The sequence below is a fragment of the Pelophylax lessonae genome (genome assembly GCF_965119305.1).
Source record: "Pelophylax lessonae genome assembly, chromosome: 2".
In the NCBI taxonomy this organism is placed as follows: domain Eukaryota; kingdom Metazoa; phylum Chordata; class Amphibia; order Anura; family Ranidae; genus Pelophylax; species Pelophylax lessonae.
Window position 1 is genome coordinate 122,989,728 of NC_138769.1, and position 24,771 is coordinate 123,014,498.

A 24,771-nucleotide genomic window follows, 5' to 3' on the forward strand; every position below is an offset into this window, starting at 1 on the left:
ATATGAATAGCTATCGTGGACTGAGATGACATAGGACCTCAGTGCACAAATTTAAAATAGCCCTTCTCACAAATCCACAGTTATTAAAATTACTGGACCACTTTAACCCTTCAGGCCTTAGTGCAAATGCACAAGGGGACATATAATGCATATTTCTATTTTCTAAGTCCTGCAAACATACCCAGAACATTCATTTTGGCGACCCAAGCTTTCCATATCCGACCTGCCTGCAAAATTTCAGATCTGCCCAAGCTCAGCAGGATTCAACTTCCTGCTATTGGCACTAACAATAGCACCTAAACAATTAAGAAAGCATTGAACTAAAATTAGCACGGTTCTCCAATTTAAAAACATAGTTGGCTGAACATGTGGCATGACATCACTGATGTCTTGTGCTGAAAGAACTGAAAGTACTAACAAATACAAGATAATTGGTAGATTGACAGCTGCTGGCTGTAACAGGAATGCCCCTTAGCAGCAGACCTACCAGTGCAATGGCAACCAGAGAACAAAATGGATGGCTGTTTGTGGCAAGATCAAGATATGTAAAAAACAAAACTAAAAGTGGCAATAAACAAAGCTTTATCTCTAGTCTCTTGTACCTGCTGGGAAGTTCTCACATACAGAAAGCATGACACCCATCAAAATAAACCACTACAACACAAATGCTGTCGGCAAACAATGCTGAAATATATTCCCCATACTAAACACGCCGATAAAGCTCGAAAAAGATTATTAATCGTTGCGCTCCAGCCAGGTACATGAGAATGCAACAAAAAGCTTCAACTAAAATCCACAGATTACTCAGCCATTTAGTTTGACACATGGCACACACTGATTGCCAATATTCTGTGGTAGCCTTGAATAGACACAAAAGTGCACAGACAGTTTTCGCATTAAAAAGATATACAAGTAAGAAGGTAGTGCTGGTTTCCTTTAACCACATTAACATGCACGGTTAATGCAGAATACTTTGAAAAATCCCTGTTAACCAGCACATTCTTCAAAACAACAGAACCTGATTAGAAAGTTTTTGGCCTAACTGCAGATAACATAGTTTGATAAGCAAGAAATATTTTAACCTATTCAGTGATGGTTATGACCTTTGTAATGAGATAACAGATTACTAAAAACCCAAATGGGTTACCACTCACACAACAGAAAAAAAGACTTAATGACTTCATGAGAGTTAAAAAAGACAATGCCCTAAAGGAGTGTAGTGATGGACATTTAGAGCCAGGGAATGTACCAAGTGCTCACGGTATGGATACACTTTCCAACTATAAACCTGTGTGTCTTGATTTGTACGAGTAATGCAGCTTCAACCAACCACTTTCAAACTATAACCACCTTCAACACAAAACCACATACTTTACTTTCTTCCTCCCTCTCACTTATCTGTATTATAAACCCAGCAGCCAATGCAATCATACACTAGATACACACGTACATCAAACCCTGTACAAACTGATTAAAATACAGCATGTGTACGAAGCCTTATTTTTGCAGCTGCTCAGTACCATTGAGGAAGCTGCTGTGAGGACATCTGTAGGCAGTTTGTGTTGAATGGTCAAAAGAAATGGCCATTAAGTTCTTCTTGCAGTTATGTATAAGACATGTGTGAACCATTGGATATCTGTGAAGTAACACTTGTGCTCCTGCTCATTCCCTGCTCTGTCCGTCCCCCAGAAGCTGTCCGCCTCAGAGCCTGGGGGCTGTTGCGGACCCCCATTGTACTACCACGAGGGACACCTTGCACAGACCCTGAGGGATGACCCCATGGCTGGGGCCCACCTTGCATTGGGTGGCCCCAGGCTGGTGGTGGGCCTCCCATGGGGTGACCCCAATGAGGTCCAGGGCCTCCAGTGGGATTGTGGGACCAGCCAGAAGCTCCCGGGTAGCTGTGGCTGAACGCCTCGGGGGAGAGATTGGAAAGTATCATGTTGCTAAAGCCTAGTCTCATGCTTTCAGAGTCAAACGCTTCTATTTCACGAGCTTGACGTTCGAGGAGGCTTCGTATTCTCTCGGTTCTCTCATTCTGAAGAGCCAGCATCTCTTCTTCAATCTAGAACAAAAAAAAGGCATCAAACAAAGCAAGATTTTTGGAATATGCACATAGGTGCACAAACTTGTTTCTATAATGTTGCACGCACAACTGCCAAACATTGGCAAATGGCAAACACCACTGCCATTTACTGAATTTCATAGACTGAAAAAAGAAAAACTTCAAATGTGGCATGAAAGAACATTTGAGCACCTTCCTATTTCATCCACTGGTTTCAAATGTTTAAAATGCTTATTACATGTTTAAACTGCCTACAACTGCTTAATAGGCCTTAATCAAGATAGGTTAAAAACAATTGAGGAGTTTAATTCTCTGTGAAATGTCTTGTGCTGTTGTGCTTACAACCAACAGATATGAATTTCTCTACAGGGCCGAGTATCTGAAAATAAAAATAAGTTCTAAAAAACCAGGGGATATTTTAATGTTTTGTACTGTAATTTCTATTTGGAATGCCCAAATCATATTTAATCGTCATGGTCCGGTATGAAAAATCAAAATGCAGATTCTCTGCAAAGGACCTGTAGAAAGTTTTATCTGTCACAACAGCAGTTGTCACTGTACAACACAGCTTGCACAAATATAGCTTGCATGGTACAGCCAAAAGAAGGAAACCCTATATCAGATCTCCTTAAAAATATCAAAGAATCAAAAGAATTATCACCTTTTTTTTTTAACACATTATGGAGTTCCCTTGGTAACATTAGCTGTAATGTCAGATAGGACACAGAACCAACCAAAACTGCAGCTATCAAAAAGATGGATTGCTTTGCAGTACCGGTCTTAAGTTTCCAGCACTTGCCCAAGACAAGCACCAGCCAGCAGGAAGTATGCAGAGAAATAGGAGGTTGACACCTCACCAATCTCTGCATGCTGGCAGCCAGAGACAGGCACTACAAAGCAAAGCAGACAAATTATTTCTAGCTGAAGTACTGGACAACCGTATGTCGGGGGATGAGACAAAAGAACTTCATGTACTCTGTCCCATTAGGAACACCTAAAACTAGGAAACAGCATGTTATAGGTATTTTGGAACCAACTGCAACTCTAACCATACATCAAAAGACTTCTTTGCCGCATGTAGGGCAGACCATTCAAATGAACAGATTGCACTTTTTGTGAAGAACACCAAAGAGCCAAACAAATGAGCATATGCCAGACACATGACAATGTCCTATATATAGTGTGAATAGGGGTTAAGTTTGCTCTCTGTAGAAATGGTTTTGAAACTTCTTTACTCTAGAAAAACAAACACAGACTGAACAGAAAAGGCTACAAATGTGCATTAGACAAAAAACACAATAAAAACTGCAAATACTCCTTTACTACTAAAAATGGGGAGGAATAACAGCAAAAAAACACCTCATGGTTGACCACACATTTATAAAAACTAATTCTATAAATAATTTTGCATTTAAAATCTAAACCGGCACTATTAGCACCTATGACTGTGTGGGAAACTGCACCAAAATGTATTTTACAATGGTCAGCTATGCCTGCAACTTTAAGGTGACCACCATCAGGAGGTACAAAAAATTTAGTGCAAATAAAAAAAAAAACCCGCAATGCCGGGATACTTCACAACCTTTCCCTTACCTTCTGTTCAAGAAGTGCCCTGCGTAGAGAAACCCTTTGTTCCAGTTCACGCAGTTCCCGATCATGTTGAGCCTCTGCCTGCATCTTAATTTTGCTCTGATAAGCATTTAGTAGCTCCAGTTCTTGTTGCAGCTGCATTTTCAAAACCTGGCACTCTGCTTCCTGGGCCTCGTCCAGTCGCAGCTGAAAGACAAGGTAAAATGGTTTATCTAAACTGTACTAGTCTTCTGGGCCTAATGGAAAGAGTTTGCCTCAACACCACATCACTGATGTATATTAGAACCCAGTCTAACATGACAAAGTTACCAGTAGTGATGATAAAACAAGAGTGCAAAAAAAAAAAAAAAAAAAAACAGAACAAAGGATGTCTAAGGGCAGGGGTGTGCCTAGAGCATTTGGCACCCCGGGCAGATCCTATATCTGGCACCCCCCCCCCCAGGTGGCCGACGTTTTGTCAAGTGACATTTCACGTAGTGCCTACGCGCACTGCGGCACAGAACCCAAAAGAATCCTCCTCCCTCTTCTCCCCCCCCCCCGGCGGCCAGGCCCCTCCTCCTCTGCAAAAATGGCACTGACTGTCCTGAGGCGCCAGACTGAAATACATGTAACTGGCAGTGGCCCACTTACTATAGGCTTCTTCCAGTGGCATCACTAGGGTTGGTGTCACCTGGTGCAGTAAACCATGGTGTCAACCCCCCCCCCCCCCGAAAAACATTTTTTTCCCTGTTTTCTGAAAGTGCCCAAAGATGCAGCATGCGGGACGTGGTGTGTTTTCAGAAAATCTGCGCAACCTAATAGAAATCTATAGGACTGCGGCTATAACTGCAGGTAAAATGTAGGAAGACCCCATTTACAATTCACAGCCCCCCCCACACCTATCGCCCCCTTTACATTACACAGCACCCATACCTCTGGACCCCTTTACAATTCACAGCCCCCCCCCACACCTATCGCCCCCTTTACATTACACAGCCCCCCCACACCTCTGGATCCCTTTACATTACACAACCCCCCCCCCACAGGGCCCCTTTACATTACAGAGCACCCCCCATGCATCCCTTATTATCCAGCCCCCCCATGGACCCCTTTACATTTTCTAGCCCCGCCCATGGAACCCTTTACATTACACAGTCCCTGCCCCCAAGGAACCCTTTACATTACACAGCCTCCGCCCCCCCTCCCCAATGGAACTCTTTACATTACACAGCCCCCCATTAAACCCTTTACAATACAAAGCCCCTGCCCCCCCCCCCTAGCCCTCCCCTTCCAACCTTATTAGGAGGAGAGCGGAGCAGGAGGCACTGTGTCTGAAGCAGAATGGGAGAGACTCACCAGCCCTGAATAAACAGCGGGAACTGCCTGTTTATTTGCTAGGTAATGAGCAGGTGATTGGTTGCTAGGGGGTCCTAGCAACCAAACCCCTGCCCATTAACTAGCAAGGTTTAACTTCGGCAGAGCCTGCTGTTTATTCAGCGCTGCTGAGTCTCTTTCTCCCGCTCTGCTTGAAACAGTTCCTCCTGTTCCGCTCTCCTGTGTTAAAGAGTGGCGGAGGCAGCCTGGTGCTCCCTTACACCCCCTAATGTTTGGTCCCTGAGTCAGACCGCCCCCTGCTGGTACACCATTGTCTAAGGGCCAGTTTACACCATATGCAGTCCAGTGTGTTTTCTTTCTGCATCAAAAGTGCATGGAAAGTAAGTAATATGATTTCCAATGGAAAGGTTCACACCAGTGCGGTCAGTTCAAGGGCGTTCCAGTTCCAGAAAAAAAAAAGTGGTACATGCTAAATTTTCCATGCACTGGATTGTACTGGAACGTAGTAAAATGCACCGGAATGCATCAAAAAAGCACCGAACCCCAGTACAGTGACAAAAAAAAAAAAAAAAAACATCTGGAATGCATCCGGAAACATGGATTTCAACATTCCTGATTTTAGAATATGCATACTGTGCTGGACCCTATTTTATCTTCCTTTCTAATCTCTACAATCTCATCAAAATTCAGCTTCTGTATATACTGTATCTGCAAAAGAATACATAAAGCATAAGTGCCTAAAAGTAATCAAGCATCTAAACATAAAATGTGATGGGAGGCTTAAACTTTACAAAGTCAAACTAGTCAGGGGTAACCCCAGTTTATATTGACTTCAAAAAATACAAGGCACGTAATTTGTAAATGAGAATGGCGGTAGGCCTTCAGCAGCTGCTCATTCACCTCAAAACTACTTTTTCTATCCATTGTAAAGGATTAATTTGGAACATCTGTTTCTAGAGCCCAATCGTGGATGACATTATCAATGTAATCCAGTAATTCTGATATGCTTATCAAGCACGTTTTTACAGCTGTTTTTAAGAGGGAAGACAGCGCAGCGCCTTCTAAGTGCAGCAAGACATTTATTGAAGTATGTGCAGCAGTATTACACTCACATTTAGTCGGTGAATAAGATGCAGTTAGTCAAGTAATGTTGATCATCAGGAGCATCACTGGAGCGGGTCCTGGTGGTGGAGGCAGTGGATCCCGGTGAGAGCAGCAGGGGGTTCCTCCGTGTGTACAGGGATGGCCTCGGTAGTGTCCGTGGGCTCCTCGTCAACTGGTGGAACGCTGGCACTCGTGGGTCCTGGGATCCTGAAGTCACTCCTGGCGGTGATGCGGGATGCTACGGCGACGCGTTATCGGAGCATGCGCTCCTTCCTCAGGCACTCCAGTGATTCTCCTGATGATCAACCTTACTTGACTAACTGCATCTTATTCACTGACTAAATGTGAGTGTAATACTGCTGCACATACTTCAATAAATGTCTTGCTGCACTTAGAAGGCGCTGCGCTGTCTTCCCTCTTGTCTCCCCCCAGAGATCTCTTCTGTCTCTTCCGCCGGCAGCCGCTACAGTGGACAGCTACCCCCTGAACTGTCTGGGGGTCCCCCCACCCCTGGTGTTTCCCTTCTCCCTTCCCCCCCCTCCCCCGGGTCCCCAGGACCAGACTTTTTTTTTTTTTTTTTGAGACCTCTTCTTGCGCCAATTCACCACCAAACCATTACAGCTGTTTTTTCCTGCCGTCAAAACTGGCTTTGCAGAACTGGCTTTGCAGCTTGTTTTTTCAAACGCCCTGTGTGCATGAGGCCTTAATCAGGAATGATATCCTAATATCAGGTAGGGTTACATAGTTTACATAGTTATTATGGTTGAAAAAAGACAGTCCATCTAGCTCAACCAATAAATGGGTGAAAAACTGGATTTTTGACTTACCGTAAAATCCCTTTCTCTAAAGTTCATTGACGGATGCAGTTCTCTGATCCATATCAGTAGGGTTATACTGCCCCCTACAGGAGTAGGACACTACTACCAGGTGCCCGAATAGAATGCGCTGAAACAGGGAAAAGTGTGAGCTGACCCTTAATTAAATAAGCCTGCACCACTGACTGTCCGATCCATCTGGAAATAGACGCAGGTAGCCCTGTTCTTGGGCCATCCATGAGTAAAGAGAGCGAACCTGACTTACGAAAAGACTCAGTAGTTGCCAAGTACACCTTGAGTGCCCGAACTCTATCCAGAGTAAGCAATGCACATTCCTTAAGATGTGGGGGCTTAGGCCACAAGATGGTAATACAATGTCCTCATGCAAGTGAACACCAGAAACCACCTTCGGAGGGACGGATGGATCCGGACGAAGTACCACTTGGCCCCATGAACCAACATATAGGGAGAACGACAGGACATTGTCGCCAGAGCCGACAACCTGCGCGCAGAGTGACAGCAACCAGTAATAAGGTAGGCAGGGGATACCCTCGATACTCTCAATTGGAGGGTCTTAAAGAAGCGAGTGCACCAAAGCAAGGTCCCCAGTTGGTGACGGAGGTCGCACCGGAAGAACCAAGTGTCGCACCCCCTGGAAGAAGTTACGCACCAGGGAACGGGCGGCCAATGGCCTTTGGAAGAAAATTGCAAAAGCCGAAACCTGACTCTTGACAGTACTCAAGGCCAACTTTTGATCAACTCCCCATTGAAGGAAGCCAAGATCCGGGCCACCAAGTAGGAGAGAGGGGGAGCCCAAGGAGACTCACAGCACGCAATATACGACTCGCTTATATGATGAAAAAATCATCCTAGAAGACGCTTCTCACAGTAATCAGGGTGGCAATCACTGAAGCAGACAATCCTCTGTCCTCCAACACCTGGCGTTCAACAGCCAAGCCAGCGACGGTAAAGCTGGATGGGAGATCGGCCCTGGAGACAATAAAACCTCCAAGGAACGTCAGCGGTTAGCCTGACCAGGTCGGCGTACCAAGCTCGGCGAGGCCAGTCCGGAGCCATGAGAATGACCGAAATCCCTTCCGCCTCGACCCTGTGAAAGGATTCTTGGCAGCAACCTGAGAGGAGGAAAGGCAGACAGCAGCTGATACTGACCTTGGCCCATCCGTGAGCACTCTCACACGACCATGCTGGCGTCAGCCTTGCGCAGGTGACCATGCCGACTTTTCTCAACATCGTTCATGTTGAACCTAGCGAATGTTCTTGCCTATGACAGAACCCATGGTGCCACCATTGCACCCGTCAGAGGGTCCCGAGAGCGGGCCACAACCTCTGCGCTATCCTGTCGATGGACGCCAATAGGCCCACGTTTGGAGTGCCCCCAACGAAGGCACAACTGCTAGAACACCCCCAGATGAAGGGACTATTCCCCTGCATCCGAGGCTCATCGACCGAGGCAATCTGCCTGAAAATTTTTCCACACCTGGAAAGGGAACAGCAGAGAGCTGGAACAAGGTGCTCTGCCCAATAAGAATGGTCACTTCCAAGGCTGCAAGGACACCCTTGGTGCCCCCTTGATGAATGCCATCAGCCACGGTCGAAGCGTAGGCGATTAAAGTGCATCGGGCAGCTGCCCGATCCAGTGAACTAGGCAAAGCCAGATCGCTCTCAGCTCCAGGACAGTAATCGTTAACCTGGATCTTCCAGGGACCATATTCCCGAAGCAGAGAACCTGCTGAGGACTCCACCCCACAAGGACAGGCTTGCATCTTCGGTGACCATTGTCCAGTATAAAGGGGAGGAAGGATTCCAGATAAAGACTCCCTGGTCACCCGGCTCAGCCGATCCGCAAGTGCAGAGAATTTTAATTCTAGTCCCATTTGAGAAGGATTGCCTTCTAGGAGATCCCCGAGAGGGATTAAGGAAAAGGGAATAAGTATAAACAAAAAGTCCTGGCGCTGTGGTTGCGGTGGTCAGACGGCGGGGCCGGGATAATGGGGTCGGACAATGTCCCAAGGGGGTCCACCTTGAATATCACGTCCAAGTCCGGGCTGCTGCCTACCCTAACCCAGATCCCAACTGGGTGGAGAGCGCCATCATACCCGGTTTTTTTGTGTTGCTATTGAGGAAAAGGGACCATCTTGAAAGACGACACCATCAGTCCCAGAACTCCCATGCAGGTCCGAAGGGAAGACGAGTAACCGTCGAACCGCAGTGTGACGTTCCAAGAGTTTTTTCCCCAGAGGGAGAAATACCCTGACTGAGGACGAGTCCAAAGTCAGGTCCAGTCTCATGGAACGGACCAAGGATGATTTCTGAAGGTTCAGAACCCATCTGAACTCCTTCAGAGCTCTCATGGTGACTTCCAACTTCCTTGTCAGCAACGTAGGGAACCAGGACCGATAGGCCCCGCTGCCGCAACAGCACCAAGACTGGAGCCAACACCTTTGTGAAGACTCGAGTAGCAGAAGCGAGACCAAAGGGTAAAGCCACAAATAGACAGAGATCCTTCCTCACGGAAAAAAACGGAGAACCCATAGGTGTCCCGAACAGAACAGGATGTGAAGGTAGGAAGCTTGATGTCTATGGAGGCCAGAATCCCCCTGATGTAGGGAAGCCACCATTGTGCGAACCGATATCATCTTGAATTTTTGATCTGCACAGAACCATCAAAGGGCCAGTAGGTCCAGCTTGTGGAACCAGAGCCTGAATTGCCCCACAGAGCGCCTGCAAGCGGTCCAGGGACAGCCGTACACTGGAAGGGAAAACCTTACCGGAAAAAAAAACGGAATGAAACTCGATCTTGCAACTGGACCGCATGACCTCCTGAACCCAGCTGCAGATCCGAGAATCGGCAAGGACGCCCCCCCCACATGGGTGAAGACGCACCTTCAGGCCGAGCCGGCCTTGTCCGCAGGTCTGGAAAAAAAAACAAACAATCTCTTGTCCGCCAGACCAGGGTTGTTTGGAACCACCCGAGGAAGTCTTGAAGGACTTTGCCACATCCACTGTCCCCGAGGGACGAAGAAACTGTTTGTGAGCCGAAAGGGAGGAACCCTGTCTGCGATGAAGGTTTTTACCCTTGTTAGCCTGTAGAAGAAAAGAACTCTTCGCCCCGTGAGACCCTTATATAACATCATCCAGGGCAGCGGCAAACAGGCGATCCGCCTGAAAGGGAGATCCATTAAGGCCTTCTGAGAAGTGCGATCCGCAGACCAACACTCCGGTCAAACATACACCGAACAACCGCCGCCAAAACCGACAGGTGACCCATACAAAAGGAGCCTCGTCCAGCGTGGCATCGCAAACAAATTGCAGCCCCTGCGCAAGCTGGTCCAACAGCTCCCCCAGGGCAGGAGGGACTTGCCCCACACCAAGACACGTTGTTGGGACTCCGCCCATCATGCAGAGTCTGCGTGGCGAGGGCAAACAAACACTGTTCCCAGTGAAGACCCAGACGGGGAGTACAGATCGTGGGCCATAGCCCACGCCATCCTATCCCCCAAGTCCTTAAGGGACGGGGATTCCTCCACCGGAACAACGGTAGTCCTATTCAGCTAGAAACCGTATGTCCACCAAAGGCGGAACAGTCCTCTGTCCTAGAGACTACCAAAGCCGCTTAGACACCCAAGGGGAATGTCTCAGACAGTCCCATCCTACATGAGCATGCTAGCAAAATAAGTCACTAAGGGTGGCATGTGAGTGCCAGATGCTACCTGCGCCCCAGGCGCAGCCGCCGCTGCATTCTCCAATTTGCAGGGTGTCACACACGGAAAACAGCCAGTGCATCCACCAGCGCCTGAATCAAGCGCAGCAGGGTAGATAGAAAGGTCATCCTCATCATCCAAGGAAACAGGGCGCGAGGAAACAGACCCGGCAGGGAGGCCCACGTCTGCGGTGGCTGAGTCAGACTCAGAATCCGAGACATCAGATGAGGCAGGGGTAGGTGGAGAAAATGTTTCAGTGCACCTCCCACCTCCACCTGGGCCCAAATGCTTCCCGAACCGCCGAAAATGCATTGACGGACAGTGGAGATCCAGAAGGCCCTGCGGCCTTGCACATGGTCTGCAGGGTCAATACTAAACCTGAGGAACCCGCCAGCAAAATTTGCAAAAAAAGGACTTATTTTTTACTTTAAAAGAAGCAGCCCCACAGCGCTACAACGCCCCCCGGAGGTCAGGCACATGCCAATGAACCCCCACAGAGAGGGAGTGACTACCCTCAGGACTCGCTGTATAGTAATCAGATTAGGAGGGTTTCAGCGGTGGCTCAATGAAAGGAAGTGAGCCAGGGAACGGCCCAGGGTGAAGGGAAACCACAAAATGGCAGAAAACGGGTGTACCAAGATGGCCGCTGCCAAAGCAGCAGACGGAAGCTACAGGAAAATGGAGACCCCGCGCAGGAAGGCAGTAATCGGGACCCACAGGGGGACCCCCTCGCTAGCCCATCTACACCATCCAGCTATAGGAACCTCACCAAGGCCCCCCCCCCCCCAGCACGATCAGTCGAGCGCTGCAGACGGCGCACTCCCCGGCCCCCATGCGGGCTGCAAAAGAGGTCCCAGCCCCAGGTAGGCCCAAACAGTCCTACAAAATACAGATTAAGGGGCCATAGACAACCCCTTGGAACGGCTGCAAAAAAGGGATGCTCAGACCAACTCAGTGAAAAAGTGAAAAACTTTATTAAGGATCAGAATTGAGACATGATCTAAAATAACCCCGTCTTGGGGAATACATTACAAATATCAACAGGCTCAAAGATAGCAACAGAAGACATATATGACACATAAAAACAATGACACACTTCCACAAGGCCGGCCTCACACACACTCCGGAAGATCAAACCAATGGGAACCTTGGCAAGCCGCATGCACTCCTTACGGAGTTTGTTGATGCGGTGAGCTCAGGGATCCATAGGTTAATCATGCCACAATATAAACTTGATCAAGATGTAATAATAAACTGAAAATGTACCACCAGATGACAAGGGATCATGACCTTCTTTCATATTTCCATTTTAGCAGCTCAGCACTGTACGGCTGTCATGATATAATTAAGAAGTTCAGTCGTGGACTATATAATTCATTGTTAAATTTCAGCAGTATACTTAGTAGCAGGCTGAACTCTCACACTAAGATTGCGGATGCCAATAAATTTAGAATTTTCAAATTAATTTCACCATGAGGGAGGCAGTGTCTAAAGGAATGTCTGCAGACCAAGTAAACTGAATTGAAGTGCATAAAGCCGATCCTGTGATGATCGGGGGCAAATTTGTTGTTTAGGGGGTGTTATACAGTTCCTCTTGTAAATGGGGCAACATTGTCGTGCCAACAGACGTTCCTCTGGAGCAGAAAGTCACTTGTATTTTCAAAAATTGCAAGGTGCGGGAGCAGGGGAGAGACGCAGTGCAATGGATTTTCTGCGCGGGCTCACACCATTACTAGGCTGTATCCCATGGAAATTAATTTAGCCGTGGGCCAAATACTGGCCTTCCGTTAGTTGGCAGGTATCACCTGAGTGTCCATAGACAGCTTGGTGGTCATGGCCTTTTCTCTATCCCCCTATCAATGTATGATTTTGTGCTCACCGTTCATTTGAGGCGTTTGAATCAGATAACCTTCTGCTCGTTTTTTCCAGGTAGCGTCTTGGAAAGGGCCCGGCATCTAGCTGCGGCTCCAGCCAGCCTCGTGGGGACGGCGTGTTCCAGGTTTGAGACCGAACTTCCGCGCCGTGAGTAAAAGCTGGAGCGCATTGGTGGCTCTTCCGGGTTGTGCGGGGCTGGCGTGTGACGTCAACGCGTTTCGCGTGCGTGACGCACGCTTCGTCAGGACGTCATTGGATGGTTTGAGGGGTGAATAAATAGGGAGTTAGCGTGATTGGCTAGTGCCAACAGGTGACGGCACTGCAAGCACTCCTCTATCGCCACCTTCTACCTCAATTAAAAACCGGATGGAAGATCTCCATCTAGTGGTAAAAAACAGGTAATGCTCTTCAAATTTCATTTACAACTAGATTGTGGCGTGACTCCAGGACTATTATCGATGATCACCTGGGCTTCAAAGTCCCAGCTAAAGATACAAGGCCAGGTTCTGGTCGATCTACATGGGACTTATCATGGCAAATTTAAAACACTGGACGGTATCAACTCTATCTCATTCCAAACCTCCTTAAATTTTTAACATTGCCATTAGTCACATTGTGACAGAAATCATAAGTAAATAGAGGGATCACACAGTAAGGCAGGTACAAAAGGGTGATGGTAGAGCTATCCCGATTCGGGCTGAACTCCACCAAGGACAAAAGTGTCTACGGAACTTAACCAGTGAGAGTGTCAACCCGGGTTAAGTAGCTGTTTTTACAGGGGGGTTCTCCTATGGACAATCAAGACGTACTGGTGGGACAATGGCAATATAGGCGTAGTCACATTCAGGGTAGTAGATTTTAAATTACTCTCCATTGTATTTTCATATATAGCCTGATCTTTTTTTCTCTTTTTTTTTTTTTTCCCTCAACATCTGCCTTATTTAACCTTTGATAACCCACCCTTAATCCTGGGGGCTGTATATGATTACGTATATCTATGGTTCTAGAAATATACTGAGACTCATATCAGTATTCAGTCCCAAGGGTGTCAACGTCTTTAAACGGAAAATCCAGGCTTTTTCTTCTTTTAGAAGAACTTTATCAAAGTCCCCTCTTCTGGGTGATATTTTTAAAGCCCAGAAGCCCATTACTTTAAGGCCTGTTGGATCACTCCTATGTTTTTCAGCGAAGTGTAGGCCAATAGGAGTCTCCTCCTTGAGGCGTACACTTTTGAGGTGCTCCCCTATTCTGATACGTAATTGCCTTTTCGTCTTCCCTACATACATTTTATGACATGGACACTTTATAATATACAGAACTCGGGAGGTGGAGCAATTTATAAAAGATTCAACTTTGTATGTTGCCTTAGATTGTGAGTCAGTGTAGGTTTGTGTTTTTATTACATGAGGACAAATCTGACAGTGGCCACACGGGTACATTCCTTTGAGAGGTTGTAGTTCAGTGAGCCAATTTGACTTAATAGCACGTGTAAACTCAGAATGTACCAGATGGTCATTGAGATTCGTAGCTCTTTTAGCCGTTAACAGTGGACGTGGTCCTACTATATTTTTTAATAGTTCATTATTTTGTAAGACATGCCAGTGTGATTGGAGGATTTGTCTCACATCATTCCACTGGCAGCCATATTTTGTAATTAGGCGCGGTAAATTAGGGTTTTCTGGTTTAGATTTAATTTGATTCAGAAGCTCCTTTCTATCCCTAGCTGCCGCTTTTTTCCTTGCTCTTTTGATCATCCGGTGTGAGTACCCTCTCTCACGGAATCTCGCATATAGCTCTCTAGATTCCCGTAGGTAATCCACACCGGATGAGCAGTTACGTTTTATGCGAAAAAATTGTCCCACAGGGATCCCCATTTTCAGGCTAGTAGGATGATGGCTGTCGGCCCTTAGAAGGGTATTGGCCGCTGTTGGTTTACGAAAGGTGGTAGTGGTTAATCTTCCATCTTTTAGCTCAATATTTAAGTCCAGAAAGGAAATAACTTTCCTATCGACTGTGTAGGTTAATCGAATATTTCGCTGATTGGCATTGAGTTCGAGCATGAACTGCTCCAGGTCGAGTGGTGTACCTGCCCAGACCATGAGCACATCATCTATGTACCTCAGCCAGGTCAAAGCATGGCTGGAGGTACATAGGTGAGGTGTACACCACTTCTTCCTCCCACATGCCAAGGTGCAAACAGGCATACGACGGTGCCCAGGGGGCCCCCATGGCTGTTCCTCTAATTTGCTGGAAAAAGCTGTTACAAAATTGGAAAACATTGTTAAGTAAGGAGAATTGAAGTAACTCCAGGAGGAATTCATTTTGTGGGCCCAATTGTGGGAATTTCTGCTCTAAAAAATGATAGACTGATAGTAAACCCCAGGGATGGGGAATAGAGGTATAGAGGGATTCAACGTCTATACCAACGAGCAAGACTGTAGTGGTGAACTCGAGATCCTGGATCTTGTTCAGGACGTTCCCCGTGTCTCTCACATACGAGGGAAGGTCCAGAACAAGATCCCTGATCAACGAGTCCAAATATTTTCCAATCTTGTCCAGTGGGCCCCCGCAGGCCGACACTATAGGTCTGCCCGGGGGGTCCACCGGATTTTTGTGTATTTTTGGTATGACATAAAAAGTAGGGATGTTGTATTCTCGTACCTGGAGATATTGTTTTTCTTTGGTAGTAATTAACCCGGCTTCATGGGCAAATTGAAGCTTTTTGTTTATATTGCAGACTAGTTCTGGTAGCGGATTGTGTTGGAGTTTTATGTAGGTGCTGTCATCTGATAGGAGACGTCTTACTTCTCTCTCATAGTTATCAGCAGTTAACAGCACCACATTACCTCCTTTATCACTTTTTTTGATAACTATATCATTAGCCTTTTTTAGATCACGTAACGCAGCTCGTTCTTCCCGTGTGAGATTGTCGGAGGAGAGCGAGTCCCAATTTACCTGTTTGAGGTCTTCTTCTACCAATAGTAAAAAGGAGTTTAACCATTTGTTAGCACAAAATTTTGGCATCTTGGTGGAGCGTATATAGATGTTACTTTTTCTTAAATTATCGCTATTTATAGGGGACTCCTCCTCCTCCGAGAATTCACCGGCTTCGTCTAACAATGACTCCAAAGCTGAAAGTGCTTCTACTTCTTTGGGGTCTAGCTGTACGTCATTACTGCTTCCACTCCCTCCGGCATGTATCAATCTGTAATACACTTTCCGGAGGTAGAGACACAGGTCTTTGTAAACCTCAAAATGGTCCATGCTGGAGGTAGGTGAAAAAGAAAGGCCCTTGGCCAAAACAGAGATATGAAATTCATTAAGAGCAAAATTGGAAAGATTGATGACTTTAGGGTCATCAGATCCTTCGATTGTGGAAATGGGGGTAGAGGGAATTTATTCACCATTTAGGGACTGCATAGATTCAAATATTACCGACGATTGCGTGGTCTGGTTCTTTGTTCCCAGGCATTTCCTTGCCCTCCTGTTTTTTCTCTTTGTCTTTCCCTCCTTTTTGTTTTTTGGGTCCCTTCTTCAAAATCCCCTTTGGGGTTACAGGCGGAGAGACATCCTCCGCCATGCCTTCCCTTAAAAAAGTGACCGATCGGTCATCATCGTCACTCCCTGAAGGCATTGATTCATAACTGGAGTAACTTCTATAGCTACCTCCCCTTCTTCGTGACCTATTGCGTCTATTTTTTGAGGCTAGATCAAATATTTCCCCTCGGGCCCAATCGTCCAGATCCCTTTGAAATTTAGATTGTTTAATACTTTTCAGACTTTTTTGGGTCCTCTCTATTTCCTTTTTGAGGTATTCATTCTGCTTCTGGAACTCATCTAATTCTTTAAGTGGTTCTAATTTTTCCAGTATACCCTTTGTCTCCTCTTGTATTTCCTCTAATTGCGCTTTTTCCTCCTCCACTATTAGAGCCATGACCCTTATACCGTGAGCTATACACTCAGTTTTCCACTTCGCTAAGAAGCGTTCTGTGTGTAGGTGCATGGCTGGAATTACTCTTTCACGTAAGCCCCTAGGTATAATACCTTGTGAGATGTAAGATTCCAGTGACAAAACATCCCATTTTCTATTAAGGGACCTCACAAGTAACTTCTTGTGGTCCCGAAATAGATTTTTTAAGTCTCCATTGGCCTCTGTATCTTTATTATCAAAAGTCGCTCTAATCTCAGCGTCCAGGGAATCCCCTATCATAAACGCCATTTTCAGAAAATCAAATTTTACAGTCAAATATCAAAAAACAAAGAACAAATATTAGCCCAATCTATAGTCCTGGAGCCACGCCCTATTCACCACATTCAGTCAGTGGATATACAGCTTCCCAATCAACACAAGAAAAAATGAAGAGCAATTACCTACCAGTCAAATGTATTCTGTTAATTGCAGTCCACACCTGTATCACGTTTACGGTGATACAGGTGTGGCCACTGTCAGATTTGTCCTCATGTAATAAAAACACAAACCTACACTGACTCACAATCTAAGGCAACGTACAAAGTTGAATCTTTTATAAATTGCTCCACCTCCCGAGTTCTGTATATTATAAAGTGTCCATGTCATAAAATGTATGTAGGGAAGACGAAAAGGCAATTACGTATCAGAATAGGGGAGCACCTCAAAAGTGTACGCCTCAAGGAGGAGACTCCTATTGGCCTACACTTCGCTGAAAAACATAGGAGTGATCCAACAGGCCTTAAAGTAATGGGCTTCTGGGCTTTAAAAATATCACCCAGAAGAGGGGACTTTGATAAAGTTCTTCTAAAAGAAGAAAAAGCCTGGATTTTCCGTTTAAAGACGTTGACACCCTTGGGACTGAATACTGATATGAGTCTCAGTATATTTCTAGAACCATAGATATACGTAATCATATACAGCCCCCAGGATTAAGGGTGGGTTATCAAAGGTTAAATAAGGCAGATGTTGAGAAAAAAAAAAAAAAAAGAGAAAAAAAGATCAGGCTATATATGAAAATACAATGGAGAGTAATTTAAAATCTACTACCCTGAATGTGACTACGCCTATATTGCCATTGTCCCACCAGTACGTCTTGATAGTCCATAGGAGAACCCCCCTGTAAAAACAGCTACTTAACCCGGGTTGACACTCTCACTGGTTAAGTTCAGTAGACACTTTTGTCCTTGGTGGAGTTCAGCCCGAATCGGGATAGCTCTACCATCACCCTTTTGTACCTGCCTTACTGTGTGATCCCTCTATTTACTTATGATTTCTGTCACAATGTGACTAATGGCAATGTTAAAAATTTAAGGAGGTTTGGAATGAGATAGAGTTGATACCGTCCAGTGTTTTAAATTTGCCATGATAAGTCCCATGTAGATCGACCAGAACCTGGCCTTGTATCTTTAGCTGGGACTTTGAAGCCCAGGTGATCATCGATAATAGTCCTGGAGTCACGCCACAATCTAGTTGTAAATGAAATTTGAAGAGCATTACCTGTTTTTTACCACTAGATGGAGATCTTCCATCCGGTTTTTAATTGAGGTAGAAGGTGGCGATAGAGGAGTGCTTGCAGTGCCGTCACCTGTTGGCACTAGCCAATCACGCTAACTCCCTATTTATTCACCCCTCAAACCATCCAATGACGTCCTGACGAAGCGTGCGTCACGCACGCGAAACGCGTTGACGTCACACGCCGGCCCCGCACAACCCGGAAGAGCCACCAATGCGCTCCAGCTTTTACTCACGGCGCGGAAGTTCGGTCTCAAACCTGGAACACGCCGTCCCCACGAGGCTGGCTGGAGCCGCAGCTAGATGCCGGGCCCTTTCCAAGACGCTACCTGGAAAAAACGAGCAGAAGGTTATCTGATTCAAACGCCTCAAATGAACGGTGAGCACAAAATCATACATTGATAGGGGGATAGAAAAAAGGCCATGACCACCAAGCTGTCTATGGACACTCAGGTGATACCTGCCAACTAACGGAAGGCCAGTATTAGGCCCACGGCTAAATTCATTTCCATGGGATACAGCCTAGTAATGGTGTGAGCCCGCGCAGAAAATCCATTGCACTGCGTCTCTCCCCTGCTCCCGCACCTTGCAATTTTTGAAAATACAAGTGACTTTCTGCTCCAGAGGAACGTCTGTTGGCTCGACAATATTGCCCCATTTACAAGAGGAACTGTATAACACCCCCTAAACAACAAATTTGCCCCCGATCATCACAGGATCGGCTTTATGCACTTCAATTCAGTTTACTAGGTCTGCAGACATTCCTTTAGACACTGCCTCCCTCATGGTGAAATTAATTTGAAAATTCTAAATTTATTGGCATCCGCAATCTTAGTGTGAGAGTTCAGCCTGCTACTAAGTATACTGCTGAAATTTAACAATGAATTATATAGTCCACCACGACTGAACTTCTTAATTATATCATGACAGCCGTACAGTGCTGAGCTGCTAAAATGGAAATATGAAAGAAGGTCATGATCCCTTGTCATCTGGTGGTACATTTTCAGTTTATTATTACATCTTGATCAAGTTTATATTGTGGCATGATTAACCTATGGATCCCCAAGCTCACCGCATCAACAAACTCCGTAAGGAGTGCATGCGGCTTGCCAAGGTTCCCATTGGTTTGATCTTCCGGAGTGTGTGTGAGGCCGGCCTTGTGAGAGTGTGTCATTGTTTTTATGTGTCATATATGTCTTCTGTTGCTATCTTTGAGCCTGTTGATATTTGTAATGTATTCCCCAAGACGGGGTTATTTTAGATGATGTCTCAATTCTGATCCTTAATAAAGTTTTTCACTTTTTCACTGAGTTGGTCTGAGCATCCCTTTTTTGCAGCCGTTCCAAGGGGTTGTCTATGGCCCCTTAATCTGTATTTTGTAGTATTGTATTTGGCTGTGGTGGCTCCCTTCTTATTTTTTGAGACCAACTGGATTTCCAAAAGGTCTCTTGACGGTTATGTGTCCAGGCTATACAGGACACAGTTGTCTCACATTTTGGGTGCCCCCATTGTCTCAGGCCCAAACAGTCCCCCACGTGGAGGGGGGGGGGGGGTACATTTACACACCATATCAGGAAAACAGGCAGGCACCATCTCCTGACAAGACTCCACGCCACTGAAGTGGGGGGCTGTCGGCCGGCATAGTTGCTTGAAGATCTCACAGGAAAAAAATTCTGGAAAAAAAGGCTAGCTAAAAAAAAACAGAATTTTTGTAAAATCTTACCTGTAAAATTCCTTTCTCTGAGTCCTCCGACAGTCGCCGCCTCTTCATATTCGTCACATATGGGTATTAGACTTTGCTCCGAAGGAGTAGCTAGGCAACAGAATATGTTAACATTAAAGCTTTTAACATATCCCACCCTCAAGGGGTGGTCCCCTCAGTCAATACCCTCCTACTTCCTGCAACCATATCTCAGTTTCAGTGGAATAGCAGTAGAGTATATAACCAAACAACCCCAAAAGAGGGGCGGGGGCGGCGACTGTCGGAGGACTCAGAGAAAGGAATTTTACAGGTAAGATTTTACAAAAATTCCGTTTTCTCTTACGTCCTCCGACAGTCGCCGCCTCTTCATATTCGTCACATATGGGGACGTCCCAAAGCAGTGCAAACATGAGGGGTGGGAAACGCATCCGCGCCGAAAGGCAACGCAGTCTCCGCATCAAAGAAAGGAACCTTACCAAAGGAAGGAAACCAGCTGGGCTACAGGAAAAATAAGTGCTCAACAGGAGCAACAACCCAGGAAAAGACAAATAACCAGGGGATAAAAAAAAAAAAAAAAACTTATCCCAACAGCCAGAGGTCCCCAACAAGGGACCCTAGGGAATTGCCGCACTAAGAACCTTGCGGCCAAAGGAAGCATCCGCCGATGCCTGAACATCTACTTTGTAGAATTTTGTGAAAGTGTGCACGGTCGACCAGGTCGCCGCCTTACACACCTGGGCTACAGAAGCCCCATGACAACAGGCCCAAGACGTACTCAGAGATCTAGTAGAGTGCGCCTTCACAGGCACAGGGGGAACCTTCCCCTGCAAAGCATAGGCCTGTTCAATGGTCTGCCTGATCAAAAAAGAAGAAAGAGTCTGGGGCACAAAGCCCCAGCACAGAGAGAGCCAGCCACTCCTGACAAGCTAGACATTGAAACTGAGATATGGTTGCAGGAAGTAGGAGGGTATTGACTGAGGGGACCACCCCTTGAGGGTGGGATATGTTAAAAGCTTTAATGTTAACATATTCTGTTGCCTAGCTACTCCTTCGGAGCAAAGTCTAATACCCATATGTGACGAATATGAAGAGGCGGCGACTGTCGGAGGACGTAAGAGAAAACACTTTTATGCCAGTACCAAAGATCCCAGCAAGGAACTAGGTCCTTACTCCTAACTAGGCAGATTAAAAAACTGACATCCTATGCAGGATGAGAGAGGGTGTACCCTCCGCGACTGCCCATAGGCGTAGCCAGAACTTCTTTTCTGCCTAGTGTCCTACTCCTGTAGGGGCTAGTATAACCCTACTGCAACCGTCAATGAACGATAGCAAAAACAAAAATATCCTTAAATAAAATAAAATTATACAATCCTATACCCACAGTTGATCCAGGAGGAAGGCAAAAAATATCAAAGCATTAACCAATTTGCTCCAGCAGGGGGAAAAATTGTCTTCCTTATCCCTGAGAGCAATTGGATATACCCTGGATCAACTTTACCTATAAATGTTAGTATCCAGTTATATTACAAAATGCATTAGTCTCAATAAACGGTGCTAATGAATTCCCTAAACGCAGATGAGGCAGGGTCAGGAGTGAAACCTTGGGTAGGAACTGGGTATGCACCATTGTCAATTGCGGGTCCTTTACAGAGCGTAGGCAATTTACACAGTCAAATTCCATACTTACAACAAATAAGAAAAAAAAAAAGACAATAAAATTACCAAACATGGTATACTTACCTGCTCTGTGTAGTTGCTTTTGCACAGAGCAGCCTGGATCCTCCTCGGCTCTTCTGGCCCCTCCCTCCCTTTTAAGGGGCCCCAAAGCAAGCTGCTTGCTATGGGGGCACCCGAGCCAAGTCACAGCTGCGGCCCGGCCCCGCCACCCCCTCTCTTCATTGGCTAACTAACTTTGATTGACACCTGCGGGATCTGCTGTGTCTTAGCCAATGAGGAGGGGAGTCCGGGCGGGCTGTGAACGTGTCATGGACATCGCTGGATAGAGATGGGGTTGAGGTAAGCACTTGGGAGGTCTGGGGGGGGGGGGGGAGCTACACACAGAAGGCTTTTTATCCTAATGCATAGAATGCATTAGGATAAAAACCTTCTGACTTGACTTTACAACCCCTTTAAATGGTATGTGAAAAAAAAATTCCTTGAACGCTCCAAATAATTGCAGGGAATACAAAACACAGTGACATGTAACATTCAGCCTTTACTTTCTGAAGCCACAACATTCACACTTTACTTTCTTGAACAGCAAACAACTCTCCCCACTTACTGCTTGTGTGGACAACATTTCATTAATGCTATGATCATACTGCTCAGCTAGTATAGCCAGCTTGCGAGTCTGTTCTTCTTTCAGCCGCTTCAGAACAGCTTTGTGTTCGTTCTTTGGTGTAGTTTCCAAGAGGTGGTTCCGCAAAGCTTTATACTGCCGTGTCTGGATCTTGCAAGTGTCCTGGAACTGCTTCTTTATCTGTAACTCTTTAGACTGAACACACATTGAAAATAAGAATATGTTAAACCTATACAGAAAATAAATTTTAAGGGGAAAATAAACACACACGGTTTCATTTATTTTTTCCTTCTATTTCTGTATGTGAATGATGGCACATTTTATTTAAAAAAAAAAAAAAAACAAACAAACCTCTAACTACCTTTTTCCTAATGGATATACAGCTGTCACATGACCCAGCTCTTTACCAGCCTGTCTGCAGGAAAACATAAGCAGGAGGAGCTTCTAGTCCTCTGTTGCTGGTCACGTGTTTATAAAAAAAAGAAAAAAGAAACAGCCTTTGGAATACAGAGTGTGTATATGTGTGTGTATATATATATATATATATATATATATATATATATATATATATATATATATATATATATACACATACATACATATACACACACACACACACACACATACATATATATACACATACACAGTACAGGCCAAAAGTTTGGACACACCTTCTCATTCAAAGAGTTTTCTTTATTTTCAGGACTATGAAAATTGTAGAGTCACGCTTCAAGAGGTAGCCACCTAAAATGGTCTTCCAACAGTCTTGAAGGAGTTCCCAGAGATGCTTAGTACTTGTTGGCCCTTTTGCCTTCACTCTGCGGTCCAGCTCACCCCAAACCATCTCGATTGGGTTCAGGTCCGGTGACTGTGGAGGCCAGGTCATCTGGCGCCGCACCCCATGACTCTCCTTCTAGGTCAAATTGCCCTTACACAGCCTGGAGGTGTGTTTGGGGTCATCGTCCGGTTGAAAAATAAATATTGGTCCAACTAAACGCAAACCGGATGGAATAGCATGCCGCTGCAAGATGCTGTGGTAGCCATGCTGGTTCAGTATGCCTTCAATTTTGAATAAATCCCCAACAGTGTCACCAGCAAAGCACCCCCACACCATCACACCTCCTCCTTCATTCTTCATGGTGGAACCAGGCATGTAGAGTCCATCCGTTCACCTTTTCTGGGTCGCACAAAGACGCGGTGGTTGAAACCAAAGATCTCAAATTTGGACTTCTCAGACCAAAGCACAGATATCCACTGGTCTAATGTCTATTCCTTGTGTTCTTTAGCCTAAACAAGTCTCTTCTGCTTGTTGCCTTTCTTTAGCAGTGGTTTCCTAGCAGATATTCTACCATGAAGGCCTGATTCACACAGTCTCCTCTTAACAGTTGTTCTAGAGATGTGTCTGCTACTAGAACTCTGTGTGCCATTGACCTGGTCTCTAATCTGAGCTGCTGTTAACCTGTGATTTCGGAGGCTGGTGACTCGGATGAACATATCCTCCGCAGCAGAGGTGACTCTTGGTCTTCCTTTCCTGGGGCGGTCTGCATGCGAGCCAGTTTCTTTGTAGCGCTTGATGGATTTTGTGACTGCACTTGGGGACACTTGGGGAAACTCAAAGTTTTCCCAATTTTTCGGACTGACTGACCTTCATTTCTTAAAGTAATGATGGCCACTCGCTTTCCTGTACTTAGCTGCTTTTTTCTTGCCATAATACAAATTCTAACAGTCTATTCAGTAGGACTATCAGCTGTGTATCCACCTGACTTCCGCACAACACAACTGATGGTCCCAACCCCATTTATAAGGCAAGAAATCACACTCATTAAACCTGACAGGGCACACCTGTGAAGTGAAAACCATTTCAGGTGACTACCTCTTGAAGTGTGACTCTACAATTTTCATAGTCATGAAAAGAAAACTCTTTGAATGAGGTGTGTCCAAACTTTTGGTCTGTACTGTATATATCAATAAACTGTTTTAAATTGCCATTAAAATATATATTATTTTTTGCCAACAGCATGGTGTGTGTCACGCCCCTCCAGCCTGTGTCTTAGAATAAGAGGGAGGTGAAGCTTCCATTAATCTACATGTAAATATCCCACCTCCATTGTGTTTAGCTGGTTAGTGAGCATTGAGGAGGGAGGAAGTGAGTGGGGTGTCGTGTGACTATAGATGTGATAGGAGGAAACGCACTGAAAACTGAGCATGTGCAGAGCTGCCAACGCTGCTCTGAAGAACCCCAAGCCGAATTGGGGACATAGACAGAAGAGAGAGATATAGAAAACCAGGATCAACCATGTCTTTTGCAGAATACAGAAAACAAATCTCAGTGACTAAGTACGAACAGCATATAATACACCATTTGATAGTATATGATGTGGGTTCAGTGACACTTTAACTGCCGTTTTAAATATTTGCGTCATAATTTACTGCAAAGGATCATGAACAGTAATAGAGCTGAAGCAGGCTATGCCTCATACAAACCCGATTCCAAAAAAGTTGGGACACTATACAAATTGTGAATAAAAACAGAAGGCAATGATGTGGAAGTTTCAAATTTCAATATTGTATTCAGAATACAACATAGATGACATATCAAATGTTTATACTGAGAAAATGTATCATTTTAAAGGGAAAAATAAATTGATTTTAAATTTCATGGCATCAACACATCTCAAAAAGGTTGGGACAAGGCCATGTTTACCACTGTGTGGCATCCCCTCTTCTTTTTATAACAGTCTGCAAACCTCTGGGGACTGAGGAAACAAGTTGCTCAAGTTTAGGAATAGGAATGTTGTCCCAT

General features: G+C 45.5%; 1 protein-coding gene across 1 annotated transcript in view; it reads right to left on the reverse strand.

Annotated features, from left to right (window-relative positions):
- Positions 1 to 553: 553 nt before the first annotated feature.
- TAOK1 (TAO kinase 1) overlaps positions 554 to 24,771 on the reverse strand; it is a 254,292-nt gene continuing 230,074 nt past the window's right edge. The window contains exons 19-21 of the mRNA XM_082244852.1: positions 21,951 to 22,163; positions 3,659 to 3,841; positions 554 to 2,065 (exon numbers count right to left, since the gene is read on the reverse strand). Of these exons, the coding sequence (XP_082100978.1) occupies positions 1,604 to 2,065; positions 3,659 to 3,841; positions 21,951 to 22,163 (858 nt within the window). The 3' untranslated portion in view covers positions 554 to 1,603. The remainder of the gene's footprint in view (positions 2,066 to 3,658; positions 3,842 to 21,950; positions 22,164 to 24,771) is intronic.